The 21,077-nt window shown below is 38.1% G+C and overlaps 1 protein-coding gene across 2 annotated transcripts; it reads right to left on the bottom strand.

Annotated features, from left to right (window-relative positions):
• Positions 1-4,361: 4,361 nt before the first annotated feature.
• LOC306903076 (uncharacterized protein) lies at positions 4,362-20,524 on the bottom strand. Of its 2 annotated transcripts, none has more exons than XM_079472021.1 (5): positions 20,312-20,524; positions 7,629-7,667; positions 5,545-5,589; positions 4,882-5,058; positions 4,362-4,778 (listed from the first exon to the last, which is right to left on the bottom strand). In XM_079472021.1, exons 1-5 carry the CDS (start codon positions 20,316-20,318, stop codon positions 4,768-4,770), a joined length of 279 nt encoding a protein of 92 aa, XP_079328147.1. In that variant the 5' UTR covers positions 20,319-20,524; the 3' UTR covers positions 4,362-4,767. The 2 variants fall into 2 exon arrangements, with proteins under 2 accessions (XP_079328147.1, XP_079328146.1); XM_079472020.1 differs by lacking the exon at positions 20,312-20,524 and adding an exon at positions 19,260-19,525.
• Positions 20,525-21,077: the final 553 nt, after the last annotated feature.

Below are 21,077 nucleotides of genomic sequence, written 5' to 3'. Positions count from 1 at the left end.
ATTTGAGATTATACCACAATATTTCTGAGGTTCTCCTGCAGATCAGTGGATCGGTGAAATCAAGAATTTACTGAATGACAGATGATGTTTGCTTTATTGTTTCCTGCTGATGTAACCGTGGGCCAACAAACTCTACGAGGAATATGAAAAACAGCTTATAACTCTCTTTTTCTACTTGCGTATCAAGTTTGATAGATTCTGTTTTTATGAAGAAAAACTCCTCGAAGGACGTCAGCTGTTTGAAGACATTAGTGTCGAGCGGTAAATTAAGTCCTTCTAATGTGTACTGTTAAAATAAACTCAAATAGAATCAACTCAAATTTCTCTCTGTGCACACGGGGAAAATAACGTGTCCTTTTATCAAATAAATGTTGGGTTAATCTCAAGAAAACCATGCAAAACAATTTACACAATTGACCTGTAGCAAGCAGTGTGATTGACAGGCAATCTGACCAATCATAACGCTGATATTATGTGCCCTCGTGACTGACCAACATTTTGTTTGACAAATAAACTAGTACGAGAAACCTGGCGTAGTAAAGCCTTGGCGATTAATAGGAAAGAAATTGCTTTTTAATTATTGTAATAGTAAACAGAGATATATATATAGATATATAGAGAATAGGAGTTAACATCACAACTGTACCAATACAGATACGAGAGACGATATTGGTGGAATCATTAATGTACGAATTATAGATGATATAGATTGTAGATTTTTAGATTTCCGAATTACCATAAACACTTTATACACCACATTTCTGTTAGCTTTACATCCATTTGTGTGACGGTGACGGTAACGCTAGCAGCCGACTGCATCGTGTGAGGTTAAAATAACGTAAGTTCTCGTCTGCTGGAGTGGACGTAAATATAGGTATGATTATTGTTACAGTTATCTCAAATCTTAAATATACATTTACATTTAACTATTTGGCAGACGCTTTTATCCAAAGCAACTTACATTGCATTGTTTTATACATTTGTTTCTGACTACTGTACATACAATCCCCTGGGATCGAACCCATGCCTTGGTGTTGCTAGCGCCATTATCTAACCACTGAGCCACAAGAATATAAAAAGTCTATAAATATAAACTGTATCCCTTGAATCCATATTGCAGACCTTGTCTGAAATCAGCATGGCTGATACAGAAAGCTTGTCGGACATAGCGACAGTAAACGAAGGGGGGTAGGATTTGCGTAGGGGCAATTATCAAAAAGAGAATAAAACGTCATTGTGGCATCAAGAACCTCCCATATGCTCGAGTTTTGTATGTATTTTGCTTCAGTGTAAATAATTATTCTCAGTATTGAATGTCTTCATTTAATAAACATGTGCAGTACAACAAAGAGTACCAATTCTTTTCACATTAAATGAAAGTGAGATGTGGCAATGTGCATTCAGCGAAGCAAAACATCAGTACCTAAGAAAATGATTAATTTCCTTTCATAATATAATTTCTTATTTCAGCTATTAAGAACGGGCCTACACAACATGCCCCTGTTTAAAGATGCTTGAATAAAATGGAAACAGCATCATCTGCTTTCACAAAGCATCTAACAGCTTGAACTTTCAACAGAAGCCTGTGCCAAAGCTTTATCACTAATTCTGCCGATCCTATTTGGGGCATTTGGAAAATGTGGCTCGCTCAGCTCCAGAGCGGAATTGGAGACAATAGATTCCCAGAGTGTGGGAATACCGTCTCCTTTCGGATAATGAAAACGCATTAGATAAACCAATATTTGCTCTCACCCAAACCTGCGCTAATTTCCGGTTGGCGTCGACTCCGCACCCATGGCGACGCAGGAAGAGATGGTTTCGGGGTAAATTATCTCTGGTTCCGCAGTGCTGGAGATGGAGAAATGGGATTAAATTCATGCCACTCAGAACTGTCCTCCGGACATGTTAACACACACACACACACGCTCAACTTTGGCTTCACGAAAATATAGGACTGAAATCCATGCTAAGCTGCTTTGCAAAATCACATTAAGACATTATTTAAGGCTAAAAACATTTGGCCTTATCAACAGCTCATACACCCAGATTGTCTGATGAATAAGCAGCATCTTCTCTCCGAAAATGAAAATGTAACAAACTTTGAGATGCCTAATTTGTTACATTTTAGTTAAGTGACACAAGGCTTGGTTTGTTAACAAATGATGCACAACAATGACCTGTTTGTAAGCAATTTTTACTGCGTTTTACATCATAATCGAGCTTAAAGGTTAAGATAGGTTCTTATAGGAACAGTCCACCAAGAGTAAAAAGGTCTGTCATTTACTAACCTTAATGTCCCTCCAGATTGATGATTCTTTATGAATATCCGTTTCCCTGTTTCCCTGATAGCACACATATATTTGGGAGACGTCTATTTGATGTCTGCTCATCTGCAATTTGTCGATTAATGTCAGATATCATATAGACATCTAGAAGATGTTTATGATTTACAATGTGTGTAAAACAGCCTTTTCTAAGACGTTTATACAGCAGATGTTTTCCAGATCTTTAGCAGACATCTTGTAGACGCACCTGGTTGTTTTCCACAGTAGAAACTCCTTTTTTCTTAGCAATTCAGCGACTGACATGAATCGTTAATTGTCTTGCAATAGTACAGTGATGTCTGACGGAGGATGTCTTTGTTTCAGAAACTCAGATGAAGGTTGACCTCTCTTAACAGGCCTGAAACCCGTTCTGTCATAGATGTCGCTTTGATTCCCCCTAATGGTTTCCTCGGAGACGAGGAATCAATGCGAATTGGTGCATTTGAAGATGATTCACGTCCAAGCCGAGATGAATCAAATCTGCTCCATTGTGTAATTTTTTTTACAAAGTGTTCTCTGAAAGCTCACTTCAGGTAATCGCTTGATTCTCAATCATATTAAACCATTTAAAGGTCCCGTGTGTAATATCCATTGATAGAAATGCAATATAATATACATACCCGTGTCTTCAGAGGTGTATAAAGACCTTACATAATGAAGCGTGATGTTTTTATTACCTGAGAATGAGCTACTTTTTATATACATACACCGCGGGCCACCCTTGCATAATTTGCCATGTTCTGTCAGCCGTCGTAGTGTTTGGAAAGGGAGGGGTGGAGTTAGCGGTCGGTTGCAATTCGCAACCTTGCCACTAGATATTACTCCCTGGACCTTTAATACAACAAACAAAGTAGTCGCTTACACCTCTGGAAACCAGAGATCTCAAATGCGGACTAAATGGTTTAGAAAGAACCGGTTACGTTCGATCATCCAGATTTTAGTTTGAGCTTCTCGCTCCTAAATTGTATTTTGCATGGACGCATAGTCGCGAGCTCGGGTACGTGCAAATTCCCCAGTGTTCATGCTATATCGGAGCTTTCTTTCAAAGTTTCCTGCTGTTGTTGACACTTTATTTCAGCTCAACTCTCGGGGGGGGGGGGGGGGGGTGACGGCGTTCACCACTAATTAGAAACAGTTTTCATCCAGCCCTAATCAGGTCACTGGCTTCCGTAGTACCGAGATGTACCAGTTTCCACAAACTGCTTCGGATAAAGAAAGTCTTGGTGCGTTTGCGCTGATGTGGATTTTAATTCGAACGCTCTGGTTTCTCGTGGCTATTTTTGAACGTCTACAACAACAGTCGCTGTTTGTTTTTCTTTAGATCTGTACATGGAATATCGCCGAAAGCGCATTGTTTACGTTATTTAGAAATCGCTGTGCGTAGCATTCTCCTCTATGTGTATTTATAGAGTTTAGTGATAATACTGAATCTACATTGCATTCTGGTCAGCAAACACATTTCAGACTTATTTAAATATGTGATGTGTGACTACCGACTTGAAGGGGGATTTAAAAGGGTTCTGCAGGAGTTAAGCGGTTCAGAAGATATCAGTGGGTATCAAAAGCAGTGTAGTAAAGATGGTGATTTTAAAGCATTTACTTGAAATGCTCCCACATTCATTATTTATAGACTTAGAAAAGTTTCACACATACACGATTAAATAAAATACATGTAATTATATTTAAAATAAATGTCACAAAGGATGGGTTATGTTATGTACGGTTCGCGTATAAATATACGTAATGATAACCGGGCACCCAGTTGACCTCATTTGTACTGAACTGCAGTGACATGGTTCCTATTCTTGGCTCAAGTCTAACACAACGCTTGTTCCATATAATATAACGTTTCAGCAACGCGATCTGTTGAGGATTTAAATAATTACTAAGAGAAGTAATAATTAAACTTCTAGGCATAGCGAAAGGCTCACAAATACATTAATTAACCTTCACATCGGTATCTACTCATGTATAGATATTAATATCCAATCACGTCTGTGGAAAGTGCAGGAAAAAAGTTCATTTTATGTCTACAGCAAAAGTACATCAGATTTTATTTAACACTCACACAAAACTGAAACTTTTTTATCTTACATACACTGTTGCATTTGGACATTTTTAAAATAAAGATTAGAAATTGACAAAATCCCAAAACAACAAAGTGACTCTTTAAAATAGACACCCGAAAATAACTCAGCATTCATCTTTGTTAGTACACGAGTATTCAGTGCGGCACATAATGAAGTAAGATATGTTAGACACGAGAGCGCTCTGCATGGAAATCTGTTCTCTTTTTTAGAAGCTTTCAGAAAGAAAAGGACATCTGGAGATGTGGCTGTTATATGAGAGTGAAAAGCAAGTGGAGGCACGACAGATCCTTCTTTCTCTCACGGTGATGCACTTCACACAGGAAACATCCTGACAGACGTGCTGCCAGAAGATACTATGATTCCTCTGTAAAACACAACGTTTTCAACAGCAACATCACTGTAAAACACTGATACGAACGTATTTGATAACTTGACGCACAAACTGTATAAGTTCCTATGACATTAACCTTCTTCCGAATCCTCCTGGATGTCTTGGATCTCCTGGACTATCTGCACATCCGGGTCACTTTTAAATGTTAAGGCCTCTTCGTGCGTGTAGTAGGTGCCTTTCTGATGGGCCATGTACCGGAGAACAACTATCATCAACAGCAAAATCACCACGATGACCGCTACAACCGAGACTCCTAGTTAAAGGAACAGCCACAATAGAACGAGATAGTATTACTCATCAATCACATTAATGTATTTATTGAGATACTAATTAAGGGAAAGTCATCAAATTAACGCTCGGCACGCTTGGGGAAAATAATGTGTGAAAAAAAGAGAAAAGTGGCAGTTGCTATGAGGCTGCTAAGGTGTTGCTAAGGTGTTGCTAGGGTGCCCTGTGTGGTTCCTAGGGGGTTACAGGTCCAAATCAAAAGTGCTCCCCAATCTTAATGATAATCTAGTGTCTGTAAATTAATTCAGTTTGTATTTTCTCGTTTCTTGATTTTACTTGAAAAAGTCACTCTGCGTGAACGTGTTTAATATTTGTATATATTGTTAAATATATGCAGTGATGCCCACCTGAACAAATGAAATATCAAAAGCATTCATTCAAACACTCTGTTATATAATAAGTGTGATACGTTTATAGTTGTATCAGAACTACTGTTTGATTGCGGTCTTACCCAACAGAGCAGCATCCACCGATTCAAAGATATCTTGAGCCACATCTGAAACAAGAGCAAAAAACATTCAGAAATATAATTTCGTTGAATCGACACTGATTTGATTTTTACTGGCTCCAGAAGCGTCTCGCTTTCCTACAGGAAGTGTGAAATCTCACTGTACTTGAAAACTATCCCGACGCTGTAGTTTTAGAGACAGAGCACATGTTGGCGAGGAAGGACCGTGAAGAGGATCATTTAGGGGATAAGTGATGAAGAAGTTGCGTGGAGTGGAGAGCAGATGTTTGCACTTGGGTTTCAATAGACAAATGTTCATCCATTGCGGGGCTTTCTCTTTTAAAGAGTTAAATTCCTTTATAATTGTCATTTACTCTTGTCATTCCAAACCTGTTTCTATCTCTTTTTAATGGAGGAGAAGATGGAATGTCAGGTCAGACTTTTGAGACTTAAAGCTTCATGGATTCTCATGAAATAGATCTTGTATCTTAAAGGACAGTTCATCCACAAATACATTTATTTTTCATCATTTATTTCACGCGCCATTAAAAACCCATATATGACCCCTTTTAAAAGAAGATCTATTGAGACATGTCTCTGTGGTTTCGTGTCCATCCAATGGAAGTCAATGGGAGCAAATGTTGTTGGGCTACCAACATTCTTCAAAACAGAAGAAAGTCATACACGTTTGACATGATTTGTGGGTGAATAAATGATTGAATGAATTTTTATTTTGGGTGAACTATCCCTTTCTCGGTTATCCGAATGATGTCATTCACATTAAGTTTACTTGATTCCTTTACTATGTCAACATCATCACCTCACTTTTACTCGAATTTCATTAGAAACAAAGTACTTAACTGAAACACAACTGAGAACTCAATTAAGTCTGCTGAATGATTGTAGAACAACCTGAAAGACCTCAGCTGTGTTGTGTCATTATGTGTGACATGATCTCGGAGCGTGTGTGAGTGTGTTTGTACGGCTCCTCGATGCTTCATTACCTTCTACATCTAGGTGTTAGCCTATCATTACAGCATCATTAATCAGAGCTTAAAATGCACTGCCCACTCCAAGCCATTAAAGAGCAAGAGTCAATAACACAGAGCGAGAAAAAAAGAGAGCCTCGGAGAGGAAATCATGGTAATGAAGCACCTGGAACTAGAGGAGAGAGAATTGAGCGAGAGGTGTCTGTGGCTCTCTTCCAAAAACTAGTGAGCTCCCTACGTAGGCAGAGTTTTAACACATAATGGGTGTGCTTGCGACACGAAGGATATTTGAAAAAAGGGAAAGAGCACGATCGTGATGCCTTTTAAGATACACTTTAGAAAATTATGGATGCTTATAGTTTTTTATGTCATGCGTGAAGAGCCTTTTTTACTGTCCTACTTTACAAAGAACACATCTTCAAAGAACGTTCTTCCTAAAAAATTCTCTCAAAGTTATATAATAATAGTGTTATAATATACTGTATGTCATTGCTATACTATAAAAATAGGAATTCAAACGTTATTCACACATGGTAAGTGGTTTGTCCAAAATATTTAGAAATAACGTTTTTATACCGTTGTATAAATGTTAGCACAAACGTTCTTAAAACACATGGTTATTTTGACGAAAACATTTCTTCTAGCACTATAAAAACCTTTTTACCGCCTTTATTTTTAAGACTGCAAACACTTGTTTGCGTGACAGCATTGGATGGCTGATGCCTACGTTTGGCACGGAGCCTTTGCGCGTTTCTGTTTTTCATATTGCTCTCTCTATCTTCATCTTTCATCTCTTGATTCCTTTTTTTTCATTTCGGTTCTATTTAGCATCTCCCCTCACACGCCACTACCCACAATTCCAAGCCTCATTAAATCTCTCGTCAGCGGCTCAACATTACATCAGTCACTGCCTCATTTACACACGTCCATCTGTTTTATACACACACTCGATGCATGACAGACCCGGCAGATCGCATCTCTTCCTCTGCTGTTTACCGTTCTGTAAATTAGGTAACACTCAGATGTGTTTTGTCGGCTAGTGGTTATATTATCTATGCCTACAGTAGTGTGAATTTGTGAAATGTTTCTTGTTCTTACCAGCCATAGGGTCCTTCATGGTGTCTGTGAGGTTGATGACTGAAACACAGAAAAAAACGTTTATAACAATATTGTTTTCATTTCTTTATTTTATTGAAGTAGCCTTTGTCGTATATAGTATTCATTATATTTGATAATTTTTTGTAAACTTTGTAGGCACAATAATTCACTTTCAATTCACAGCAAACATTTCCTTTGCTAAAAAGTACAGTAAAAAAACTGTCACATTTCGGCCGCTGGAGCTCCAGAAAAAACACGTTTTGTAAGTAAATAAAATTAAAAAATATAATGTTGCTTTAAACAAAACTTTTAAATCTGCTATTTATTTCTGTATTTTCACTGCATTTCAAAAATACGAAATAATTCTCAAAATAAATTCACTAAAATAAGAAATAAATCTGTCCCATTTTAGTTTTTTTAGTGTTGCTTAATCGATTACTGAAGGTGTATGTGTACAAGAGTCCGTGAAAATAAATGTATTTGATAGATTATTAGGCTATATATTGCCAGTGCACACATGCTACAAACAAACACACAACAAAAACCTCAAATCCACAATGAATTAAAATCAAAGCAACGAGATTCGCGAACGTTTCTTCTTTGATTGTCGACTTAAACGTTGTTTTCAAAACCTCTCTTTGATGCAGAATGACAAATAGGGCCTCTATTGATCTGCGCACTTCCCCTACAGAGTCGAGACCCTTCAGACTGTCAGTCGCTCCATCACTGTAACCCTACCCACCTGCCCCATATTCAGCACAAGTAAACAATAAGACAATAAAACACCCAGTGCAGATTCACTCCCGTGGTTCCTCGAGGGGCCCAGCTCTTAAAAACGCCCCTAATCTGTGGGCAATTTGTCAAAATAACGGCTTTTGTTTGTCAGGCCCGAACAGACCTTGTCTTTTAAAGACAGGCATGCTGATAGACAGCTCGCATGGGTCCTGATGAAGACTCTCTGATGGATTTCTGCAAAATTAATGGAGGCGAGAGGCGGCTGTTTGGATGCACGGCAGACGGTTTTCTGATTGCGGAGGCTGTTGGGTGGGATGGATTTTTGTCTTATTTTCCAGTACAAATCCCTAAGAAAAAAGTCAAGATACATATACTTGAGAAGAATTATTAAAGATTGAATAAAAGAATATTATTCAAATTATGGAATTTTATGCTTAAAACAAGCAAATTATGTTTTATTTTCTTACATTTTATTTAATTTAACCACTTTTTATTGTATTACATTTTATTTTATTTTAGCAGTGTGAGGAAAACTCTGCTATTTTCAAATGTCTTTCACAATTGATCTTGTGATAGTCGATCACTCACTTTCTTACAAAGATTCATACACAACTTATGACTTTAAAACATCTTATTCACAAGCTAAACACAAGCGAGCACTCCAGATTTCCAACAATATCTTCCTAATAAAGAAAACTTTACTGTACATGTTCTTTTTGGAGACCTCCACAAGCTTAGAGCTCGATCACATGACCTCACTCTAAACTTGTGTTTTATGCCGCTGATGCTACTGTAGGTTTTGTTTTCCGCCGGCTTGGTTTTAACGTCGCATCAATTTAAAATGACCCAACTTTACAGAATTCATACTTTCCTCGCTGAAATCGGTTGCATCCGATTTTAGCGGCTTTGTTGTATTATTGATGAATTTAGCAGTTACCGCGGAATGATTTTTAAGCCCGGCGTCTTTCCTTTTCTGGTTATTCCATTTCTTACATTAGAGTTGAAATGGAAAGATGAGAAAAACATATTTCTTATTTATAAAGTGAAGTAGGAATTGATAGATGTAAGAAACGAGGATGACAGCGGCCGTGCGTTGAGCATTCGTGAAAGTGGCATTTTTGTTAAAAATATCACGAGAGTGGGCTGCTGACCCATGTGGGGTCCGAACCCGCAGGGAGAGGACTAATATTTTGTTTGTTGTCTAATGCACTTTATGGACTTTTTTGGAGGTCTCCTATGCTTTTATTTACAAGCCAATAATTTGTATTGGCTAGAAATGAATTCCCTTGCTATTTCCAAGGATAATGACAACAGATAACAGTATTTCAGTCATTATATCGATTCTAAACAAATAATTTATAGTCGTGGTTAAGTTTCCAAAAACCAAATATGTAATTGCAAACGGTTCATGGTCAGCAGAAAGGTTTTTAATAGTTTGTAATACAAAGAGCGCAATGAGAGTTGAAAACCGCATGTTATTGCCGTCCAGAATAATGAAAGTAAACAATCACCCATGAAGATCAACGTATGAATTTTAATGACTATAAAAGTGTGACTAAGAGCGACTGTGTGTATGTGTACTGCATTATAAAGAAAGTCAAACACCAGCATGTGTGACTGTGGAATACGTAAGAAAAAGTACAGTAAACAATACAGCATTATTATATATTACAGTTATTTGAGCTCTGAAGTCCTATTTTCTAGATAAATAAATAAATTAACGCATTCTTTGAAAAAAAACTACTGTATATAACTTTGAAAATATATACAACTTCAAAGATATTCGGTGTAATGTCAGTCTCAAAACTGTATATTTCAACCATCAGGTGGAATATCTTATGCCTATCAAATTCCATTGTGGAAACAAAACCATAAAGGTGCATTTTGTTTATATTGTAACTAAGTGAGAAAAAGTTTGTTATAATATAGTTTAAATTGCTTTTATTAAGGAAATGAAAGTGAATTTGGGAACAGCGATATTAAAAGAATCAAACGTGGATGATAAACCTGCGTGTGGTAATTGTGAGGTCTTTACCGTAGTCACTGCTATAATTTAAAGCATATTAACGCAGACTTACTCTCTCCGTCTCGCAAGACGACGAGAGCGAGAAATGAAATTGAGCCGCTGGATCGAGCCATAAGTTCATCCCCCTGGAAGTAGTTTGTACCTCTCTGTTCTGCTCATAAAAATCTCACCTAATAGTTTCTCGCTCTCAGACGCACGCGGCGAGATATACACTTCAGATAAATCAAAATGACAAGATGATTGGTTGTGGAAAAAAGCTAAAAGAGCCGTTAATATTTTCCTCGGAGGAACGAAAAGCTTTTTTCCACGCCGGCGCACATGAAGAGACAGCTTAGCAAACATACGTCGAGCCACTCACTCGGAAAATATATGGTGAGGCCGCGGCTGGACGTTTCTGTCAGAGCTCGACTGGAATAGCATGATGCTAACAACGTCAAGGTCACGGGTTCGATTCCCAGAGAACCACGTGGCTGTCAAATGTACATCTTCAAACCACTGTACTGTAAATCTGTAATCTAAAAGCATCCTCAGATGCGTACAGTTAACGGGAATATAAGTTACTTTGGCGGTGAATTGTACCTTTAAACAAGAAACACAAAAGCCTAAAGTTTTTGTACTGAAACGCTACTAACAGCGAGTAAATTTTCTCCATCATTTAATCCTACAATCTATTTTAAATACTATCTTTACATCCTTGTTGCCAAGGTTACTGTACCTGGTTTATCAAGCGACAACAGCATGGGCTTAGAAACTGTAAGTGTAGCTCTAACAACTGGAGAGTAGGTCCAATGTTTCTTTAGCAGGTTCAGTTGAAATGTGCAGGTTTCTCAAAGAAAGTCTGAAAACTGAGTGGCAATCACATCTGGCCCAAAAAAATGTCCCAAGCGCTGGGAAATAAATGGTCTTTGTTTAAACATGTTACTCTTTGAACAGATACTTTAGCAAAGAAATGAGATAAAAAGTAAAGAAGCGCTGACTTAGATGTGCGAAATATTGCGATGTTTGAAAAATTACAGATTCAAAAATCACATTCACGAACAATGAACAATGAACAGTCCTTTTTTGTGTGGAGTCTAAATTTAGCAACAGTTCAGAAACCTGCAAAGAGGAAATCAGTTATGTGCCAGAATACAGAGACGTGAGATATGTTAGCATGCTGCTACAACTTCTACAGAAACAAGATGCAAATGTAAAGGGATATTTCAGAGGCAAAACAAAATTTCCCCGTGTTTTACTCGCCCTCAAGGCACCCTGACGGAATTCAACTTTCTTCTTGAAGAGTAATGCAGTCGGAGTAATAATGCCACGTTTCATTTTTCATCCAAGTGGTGGAATGGGAGGGAATAGGGGCAATTTTTTGAAGCTCCAAAAAAGTGCATCCATCGATCAAAGAACTCCTGGACACGGCTCTGTGGTCTTAACAAATGTCTTCTGAAGCGAATCAATGCGTTTGTTTAAGATAGATATCCATATATCTGTTATGCCTCGGCTGCGTGTATACCAGAGACTTGTTTTTCCAGCAAACGACGGTGACAAAAGCTCCTGTACAGAGACGGTGTCCCATGGAAAATAACATAAAATGCTGCATTCGTCACCGTAACTTAAAACAAGCCTCAGGTTTACGTGCAGCGGAGGGATAACGTAAGTTAGACATTAACGTTAATAGTGCTCTCAATATGGATATTTCTCTCAAACAAACTTTCATCTTCAATTTGTGGAGTGACAAACCAGAATACGTGTCAACATCAAATGCTGACCCATTTTGATACCAATCTGTACATAAAATGCAAAAAAAGGTTTTTTATCATCACATCGTCCCAAATTCAATTTAACATGTAAGGTCACGTCACAACACTTAAAAACGGTCAGCCTGATCTACAGCATGAATTTGCACGTTGTGATTTTTATAAAAACAGACATTTTAAAAGGAAATATTGTAGCCCCACCCCTAACTCTAACGTCACAGGCGCGAAAGCCAATTGTACAAAAATGTAAGAATGGATCGTACCAATTCATACCACTTAGCCACCTCGTAAAATAGTTTGCAGTGTGATTGTGTTGAAATGTTTTTGCATAATGAATTCTGTTTATCATATTATTAAAAAAAATTTAATAGACAGCATACGTTAAATACACTTTATAATAACACGGCCATATTTTTAACACGGTGTTTTGTTTTAGTAAATATTTATTTGTTCCCAGCATTGTATGAATCATACAGAAATATAGCCTAAGCTAAAACAGGACACAACTTCACTCCTGAGATTTTAACATCCTGTTAAAAATACTCACTGAAAAAGTCCCTTTGCACCCATGACATCACCAGAACACAACAGTTCACTTAACCGGGCGGTAAACCGCGACGCGGCCTAGTGCTTTTCAGCACAGAAGATAATGTCCTCAGAATGAAATGTTCCACATTGACTGCTTGAGCTTCCTCCGTCAGCTGATGTCAGTACAATGTAACATTTCTCCGTCAGCACCGTCGATATGACTCAGATGAGCTATGGAGGAAATGACTGATAGACTGTGAATCAGTGAATCTTATCGGACAACCTGCAGTGCTTGGTTTTGATCAACAGAGCTAAGATGTTTAGTAGGACATTATTGAACGCAGTTCTGGCATCAGCACATCACGTAAATATCTTTTACTATTTCACCGTCAGCCGGATTTTTACGTCTTAAGGCATGTTTTCCTGTGCAAAACTCAATGATTCAATATAAAGGGGTTGCCAAGGCATTGCTATGAGGTTGCTAAGGTGATCTGGGTGGTTGCTAGGTGGCTGGTTAAGATTTTTCTTTTCTTTAAAGGTTCTTGTCTTTGCCAAACTTAATGATAATTATTTAACTTTTATACGTTTTATATTCCAACAATAGTTTTGATAAAAATCAAGGTATAAAATACAGATTTTTAGTTTTGGAGACCATTGGTCGAAATTGCGCCTTTGTAGGATTTGTGGGAAACTTCTCACAGAGGTCACGTTCGCAATTTAAACTGTGCTAACAATTTAACGCGACCTCGTTGTTAAATGTTTTTGATTAAGTTGAATTGACATTTGAAGTCAATCTCAAATGAGTGAACACAAGCGTTCGTTTAACATGGATTTCTCAAGTTCAGAACTGCTAAAGCGCACCAGCGCTAACAGCTAGCAGCGCTGTGTTTTGACATGTTTAAAGGGGAAATGACAATTAAAGGGAGCTTGCGTTTTGAGGTTAAGATCAGCCAACTCCAGCACTGAGAGGTTTCATCTCCTATTCTGAGTTCATCTTAGCGAATGTGTCAAATCCCATGATTCCTCTGGGCTCAATGCAGCTAATAACTTCTGAAAAAAGTGACATCCTTATGATTTCAGATGAATCAAGACGAATCAGATTCGAGTCAGAAACCGCGAACGGAAGACTTGGGTAACAAACGTGTCTTGTGACTGAAGACAAGTAGAGTACGCTTCTTATGAAGAATGCAAGCTTATCATACAAGGCATGGCCTGATTTAGATGGAACATTCTCTTTCTTCTTGCATTTGATTTATTTATCTGAACCATCATTTCCCAGCTGTCACAGTGGCGTGTTGCAGCATGTCATTGGCTCTCCGAGGGCCCGAAACAGTGGCACTACGAGTCATAGTGGGACACAGAGCTTTTACAGGCGAAACACACTCACATTTACACAAACATGGACGCTACTTCTGGGGCATGGAGCTCGCACATCTGACAGATGTTCTCCTTGTTCTCATTAACTCTGGTATGATCTGGAAGAAGGCGAGAGGGAAAAGAAAGGGCCGGACGTAGACAGAGAGTCACGTGGACACACAAGGGACCCGATTTGGGACGATTCTTTGTGAAGCAGGTCAATTAATAATAAGACACAATGGGTTCATTCGGAAATGAGAAAATCTAACAGGAAAGGGCCTGCTTTTACACCTCAGTGACCTCAAATTATAAACTGGAGTAGCACCAATGTAAAAGTGACCCCAACGGACCTATAGGGACTGAATTTGTCAAGGGAACAGAAATGTCATAAGTGTCCCTCTTGGTCAGTTGTGGCCTGGTGGTTAGATCGTTGGGCTTGTGATCAGAAAGTTACCTGTTCTAATCTCAGTCCCAGCAGGTCATGACTGAAGTGCCCTTGAGCAAGGTACTTACCCCTGATTGCTCTGCAGTAATGTGCCACTGTAAAAAAACTACTTGTAAGTCGCTTTGGATAAAAGCGTCTGCCAAATGAATAAATGTAAACGTAAATATGATTCAATTCCAGTTCCTTAAATGCTTCAAAGTGACCTTCTATAGGTCACTTTTCTATAGGTCACATCATATAAATGTATTCCCTTTTGTATTCAATATGTAGGCTACAAATCCGACATATATATGACATCTAAAGATAAGAGGTGAAACCCCGCAGAATCAAAGGCCTGATGATGATAAATCGTCATCGACTGACTCAGTCTGTCCAGAGTGTCAAAACCACCCAAGCAGATAAGAAAACGTTGAGATGTCTGGACAGGCGTGTACAGGCAAACCAGGACGTGCCTCTTTTTTCCAGACACCTGCCTGACAGGATGGACTCGCCATTTCCACTTCTGTTACACACGCGCTCTCTCAGGAGATCAAAGGGTCCCATCAAACGCGTGGCTGCGCGGAGCTGTCAGACACGATCGTCAGACCTGACGTGCGGTACGCGACGCTTTGATTCATCATTCGATTTGTCTTTGTCACATATGCCGCGACAGTGGCGTGATAAAGAGAAATACAAGGTATAGAGCAGAAGGGTTTTTAGGTTGGTGTGCATATTTGAGATACTGTGCGAAGTTATCAGTCAGAAAAAAACGGAAAAGTATGTAAAGTAAAACAAATAAACACAGTAGAAATGTGTTGGATATGTCTATAAACTAGTGTCCATTCACTAGAAAGTATTTAGAAATCTTAAAGGTATGGTAGCGCCACTGTGGAGCTATTGATTTCCAGTAGCGGTCAAATTGATCAAAATTGACTTTTTTCAATTTTTATGACAAACAAACTAAACTACCTTTAAAAAAACATCATCTCTGTGATGGTTGGTTCCAGTGGCGTGTTGGTGATCTCTTTAGATCAGCCTTTGCGTTTCAGCGGAGGGGAAGATGAAATTACTTTCCTGCAAAAACTACTTTTCTGGAAAAATTGATATCTCGGGCACTGATAAGGACGCTCGTAAAAACGGCCTCCGCACATCCACTCTGGGGAAGAAGAACATTATTTTTGAGAGAATGGGAAGAATGGATGATGTTCCTCAGAAGCGTGTTTTACAGAATATACAAAGTTGACAGTTTTCGGGAATATCAACCTGAAGTATGAATGATTAAGTGGTCTCTGAATAGTCTCACGGGAATTCGTGACATTGTCACGAACTGTATTCATACGTGTTCATGGTCAAGAATTTCCACTTTTCCGTGTCACCCAGCACGACTTTCAATCGAACGTATGTAATACGGGAACGTATGTAATACGGGAACTTAGATTTCCATAAACATTTAAATAGGTTCAGCCGTAGAAAACCATTTTATCATGATTAATTCGCATTTTTACCAAAGAAAAGAGTCGAAATAGCACAGCGCAACAACTACCCGTGTCCACCCGTCATTCTCATGGTAACCATGAAGTCACGATCAAGTCAATATTGTTTTCCTCCCTAACGGATCAATTAAGATAGACAATTCAGGAAGAAAAAGTTATTCGAGAAATAAATTGGAAGCTGAAGGTGAAGAACATCTTAATTCCTGTGTGCTTGTGAGAAAACTGATTTTCATTAGATGTTAATTCAGTGGTGGGCGAAACAGTGCTGTAATTGCACCTTCCATTTTTAGATAATGAGACAATTTCTTTTTGCTATTCATATTCAATGAAGAATTTATTTTGGATTTGTAGTCTGTCCAGGTCATCTTATAATGTATTTCCACGAACCATTAAAGACAGCAACTTTCAATTTAACTTTACACACAAAGAAATCTCAAAGATGTGAACTTCAAATAGATACTACTACTACTACTACTACTACTAATAATAACAATAATATAAAGTATAATAATAATATTGTAAATATGAACAACAACAAAAAGTATAAGTGTAATAAAACTACCACAACTACTAGTACTACTAATAATTATAGAAGTTGTAGTAATGGTATTATTGTTTTTTTTATTATTGTCATTAAAATAAGTGAATTATATTTTATATAAATACAATTATTGTAATTACTGAGATGTGTATTGTAACCATTAAAATAATTTGTAATGATTATTATTATAGTAAATGATCTTGGGAATCGATCCGGGGCAGATCTTACTGTACCCTCCTGCTTAAAGATGCACTGCACAGTCAAGCCAATAATTACTCCCAACACTCCTGTCTGCTTACATCCCAGACTGCATCGGAAACATGCCACTATTCCCTTGACTCCTGTGTCAACTTTATCAGTGATAGGGGAGTGCAGAAGTACTATGGAATTCTGGGTAAATGCCTAATTGCACACCTATTATTTTAAGCACAGGAGGGCTCTAAAGGGGTAATGGACTTTAGATTCTGTAAAAGTGGACAAACACAAATATCCATGTATCTATAATACATGTGGCATCTGTGCTAAATGATTCATGAAAATGTCCAAAAGAAATTCTAGATTTGAGAACACAACGAGAAAAAGATCGCGCGGCCTCACAGTCAGGCTTAGTTCACATTTTTTGAAGGAAAATATTTGGGTAATACCTTACAACGATGCATTTGTTAACATTACTTAACACAATTTGTTAATATGATTTAACAACGAACAATACTTTCACGACATTTATTCATCTTAGCTCACGTGAATTTCAGCATTCGGGAAGATTTGGCAAACAAAAGTTGTATCTGGTAACATTTGTAAATGCACTTATTTTTATTCACTGAATCAAAATGAATAAACGCTGTAAAACGAATGTTAGAAAATACAAACGTACGGTAAACTCTCACCAATATTTTATGTTTTGCATGTTGCTTTATAGTGATATGTGACATGAAGACTTTCATCGAATGCAGAGGTGAACAAGAGTAATTCAAACGGCTTTTACGTGTGAAAACACGACTTTAAGACACATTTCGGAAGACATACGGCTCGGCGTCGGTGACTTTCTGAGCGTCCATGATAAAGTGACACTCCCTCTTTATCTGAAGCCACAGTGTGGGTGTGTTTGTGTATGTGCATCCCGCACACCCACACAATTGTAGTTCAATTGTACCTTCTCTATTCTATCAATGGACTCTTGTAGCATGTTACTTGTTTCCAGTAGCCCCTGAGGAATAGAAAACGCACACACCAAACCTACTGTGAACAATATACACGTTAGGTCATTTTTAAGCTGTTACGCTAATATTTTTCCATGTAGGTGTGCACACGCATGGACACTCATGTTCAAATGCTGTGGATGTCATTCGCAATCGCAATCGCACTCCACAACACGTCCGTAAGACAATTACTTTCGGCCGTACAGCTATATGCAGTATATACACAAAATGTATACATTTCCTGTTCTTGTTCTCTTTTGAGTGTCAGCAATGCAACGGTGCAGGTGCTAAAACTCATAACCACATCCCGACACAAATGAATCTTTCATTTGGTTTATTTTGTGTTTATCTTTAATTTGCTTAATGAATCACACTGAAATAGTGAGGCAGAGAGACAGTTTGCGATATTACGGTATGTGTAGAACGAACACAATATTTGCGGGTCTGAGTCGGTTCAGATGTGTCTAGCAAGCCTCTAGCAAGAAGATGAAATGCATTTCTAAAGAGTTAATGGTGAATTGTGGAGAACATCAGCTTGAGGCCAGCAGTCCAAATAACACTTTAATATATGACGTCATTGTCCTTTATTTAGGTAATAAGTATTCTCCCTCATTCTCTCTTTCTGTAAGTTGTGTATGGCAGGCCAATAATATAAAGCTTTCGAAACATTGCTCTCTCATCGGTGGTCTGTGTGCTGAAGTGGTGTGCAATTTGTTTACAGAGAGACACTCCATAATGGCTAAAGTGAGGACCGTCACTGGAAGAAAGGGCTTTTATTGCGCCGAGATCTTTCAGACAACGGCAAAATATACAGCCACTCCACTTTCCTGCCAGTCACGGCAAAGCTCAGACTTTCTCAAAAGAGTCGCTGTGCTCAGTGTACGTTGTTTGCATGAATAGCGAGTTGACAGGTGCTGAATCAATGCGTTCTCCTTCGACGATGCCTCATGCTGTCAGTCGTGGCTTTTATAGAGGTACAGTCAAGAAAGAAACTGGAGAAACATTATATATGACCTAATACAGTATATCATATATATGAACCTATAGTAGTGCTATAAGTTAAAAACCACAATTAACAATATCATGTTAATACTTCACGTATGATAAAACCTTCGCAACCTTTCTCAATCATTTCATTGGGTGAAAAAGTGCAAATTGAATCAATAAACGATTAATTATTTAGTGCATAGTGTGTGTTGGTTGAAAACCCTAGCTATCGCGATGATATCGTTCTCGCTATATTTGGTCAAGATAGCCATACAATGAAATCTGATATTGTGACGGTCCTAGTTATGTACAGAATTTCTCTCTCTTTTAAATCTGCGTTTTTGTCACAGTCTTACTTCGCTTTGAATGTTGTTCAGCTTGATTCAGAAAGGCTTTCTCTGAACGTGGCATTCTGCTCGCTCAAGGTCAGATTTTACGAAAGGCCCTCGTGAACATACACGATTGGTGCACTTTTCAGTGGCGCTAAATCAAAGGGCAACGTGAAGGAAGCATTACCAGCCTGGAATCACAAAAAAGGCAAACACAGACTACAAATAAATATATGCAGTTATTCAGACGCAAGAGAAGCACACTTACAGGTGTCATTTGATGATATCCATACTGGAGGCCTTGTAGTGATCCCTACATAAAGACTGTCAGAAGTTACGTCCAGTAAAGGAGTTTCTGTCCCATTCATCATGAATGAATTGTACGTTTGTTGTCCAACAGCACAAACTGCCTTAGACCAGAAGATAAGACAAACTATACTTTTCCTTTTGAAATGATACTGTGGATTGTCTATGCATGAACTTGTTTAAGACTTAAGTTAGTTGTGATTAGAAAGTGCTGACAGATATCCGACTGCGAACCTATTAACCGAAGCAGACAAACTCCATATCAGAGCTGGCTTCTGATTGGCTGTCACATCTGATTGGCTGTCAAAGCAAGCCGACCACACAGACTTATCAGTCAAGAACACATTCAACTAAGAAGAAACTAAGCTTGTGGAATTTAAATCTTGAGGAATTTTACAGAATTCTGATATTTTTTTACAGACTTTCCATGTAAAAAAAACCCTGAGTGTTACTACCCCAGCTGCCAGACAATTTCAGTTTTTTGGTTTATTTTTGAAACACGGTCCAAAACTGTAAATTTACAGGAAAGGACAGCTAATTTTCAAGAAAACCTAGGAAAACAATTGGTTATATCCTGTAATTTTACAAGAATTTTTTTTTCTTACCGTATGTTTCTGTCGCTCCAGCTGACAGAAAATGTCACATTTTAATGTATTTTTTTTACAGTGTAGGATACAAACTATACAATAACTTATAAAAATTATATTTATGCATTTCAAAGCGACATTTTTTCACATTCGCTAAAGCAATGCTCTACCAGCGGAAGTACAGCAACATTGCTTTTCTAGACAATTTGTGTGCATTATATAGGCGTCTCGCCAACCTTTGTTACAGAATTTGGTACACATCCTTCTTAAAGGTCATTTTGAGACATAATACAGTACACGGGCTACTCCGCTAATTAAAGTTCTGTGAATTTATTTCAAACTTTTCTCAGGGAACTCAGTCTATCTCAGTCTCAGTCTAACAGTTTTCAGCCTATTGCATATTGTAAATGACACAGCAGAAACTCACCCGACATAAGTTGTCTTGTGGAAGACCGCCTTGTTTTGGACTGATGTCCACTGAAAGCAAGTTTTGCAAAGTTTGTGAAAGTTCTCACGAATTTGACAGCGTTCGTGGCTGTAGGGCTGTGGGCTGAATGTGTTTGCTTTTCTGCATGTCTCACTGACTCGTCTTCTGATATGTGGGTTGTGGATGTGATGATGTTTGTTGGATTATCTGAACATGTGTAGCATGGTTTATAAGGCCCCACCCTTTGAATTGAAAAAAGTCGTTGTTTTCTGGAGAAGAAATGCAAAGGTCTCCAGAGAGAACGACCCACACCCAAACACACGTGTTGGAGGAAGTTGACAGAAGTCAACACAGATGTTAGTTTGGCCTTGACTTATTGCAGTTAACGTGTAGTCTAAATGTTTTTCCTCTTACAAACTGCATTGAATTGAAAGTGAACTAGTTCTCAAGATTAATGATAAAGTACAGTACATCAATTAATTTTGTAATATAGTTGCACTTTTAATTTTATTAGGCCGATTATTTTCTACCTCATAATAAAAATGGAATAGTAGCAGATACAAGTAAAATAAAAAGAAATGCTTGAAAACGGACTCAAAGTTGTGTTAAAAGCAGAACGCTACTGTACGTACATGTTCCCTTAACAGTACATTAACCAAAGGCAAGTATTTTAAAATCCCCAAAACAACATTTCTGATAAGCAATGCCAATTTTAAACCCATCTCCATTCATCACTCAAAGTTCTCCACTTTTCAATAACGCTCTT

This window comes from Barbatula barbatula (assembly GCF_947034865.1).
Source record: "Barbatula barbatula genome assembly, chromosome: 13".
Classification (NCBI taxonomy): Eukaryota; Metazoa; Chordata; class Actinopteri; order Cypriniformes; family Nemacheilidae; genus Barbatula; species Barbatula barbatula.
Note: the sequence above shows the minus strand (reverse complement) of the source record. Positions and strands in the feature narration are given on the sequence as shown.

What these genes read in the sequence shown, in the direction of transcription:
- LOC306903076 (XM_079472020.1), bottom strand. Translation starts at nt 19,362, where the DNA reads ATGATGAATGGGACAGAAACTCCTTTACTGGACGTAACTTCTGACAGT. An exon ending in GATATCATCAAATGACACCT is followed by an intron (nt 7,668 to 19,259) that starts GTAAGTGTGCTT and finishes TCTGTGTTTCAG; the next exon opens with TCATCAACCTCACAGACACC. An exon ending in GGTGGATGCTGCTCTGTTGG is followed by an intron (nt 5,059 to 5,544) that starts GTAAGACCGCAA and finishes TCCTTTAACTAG; the next exon opens with GAGTCTCGGTTGTAGCGGTC.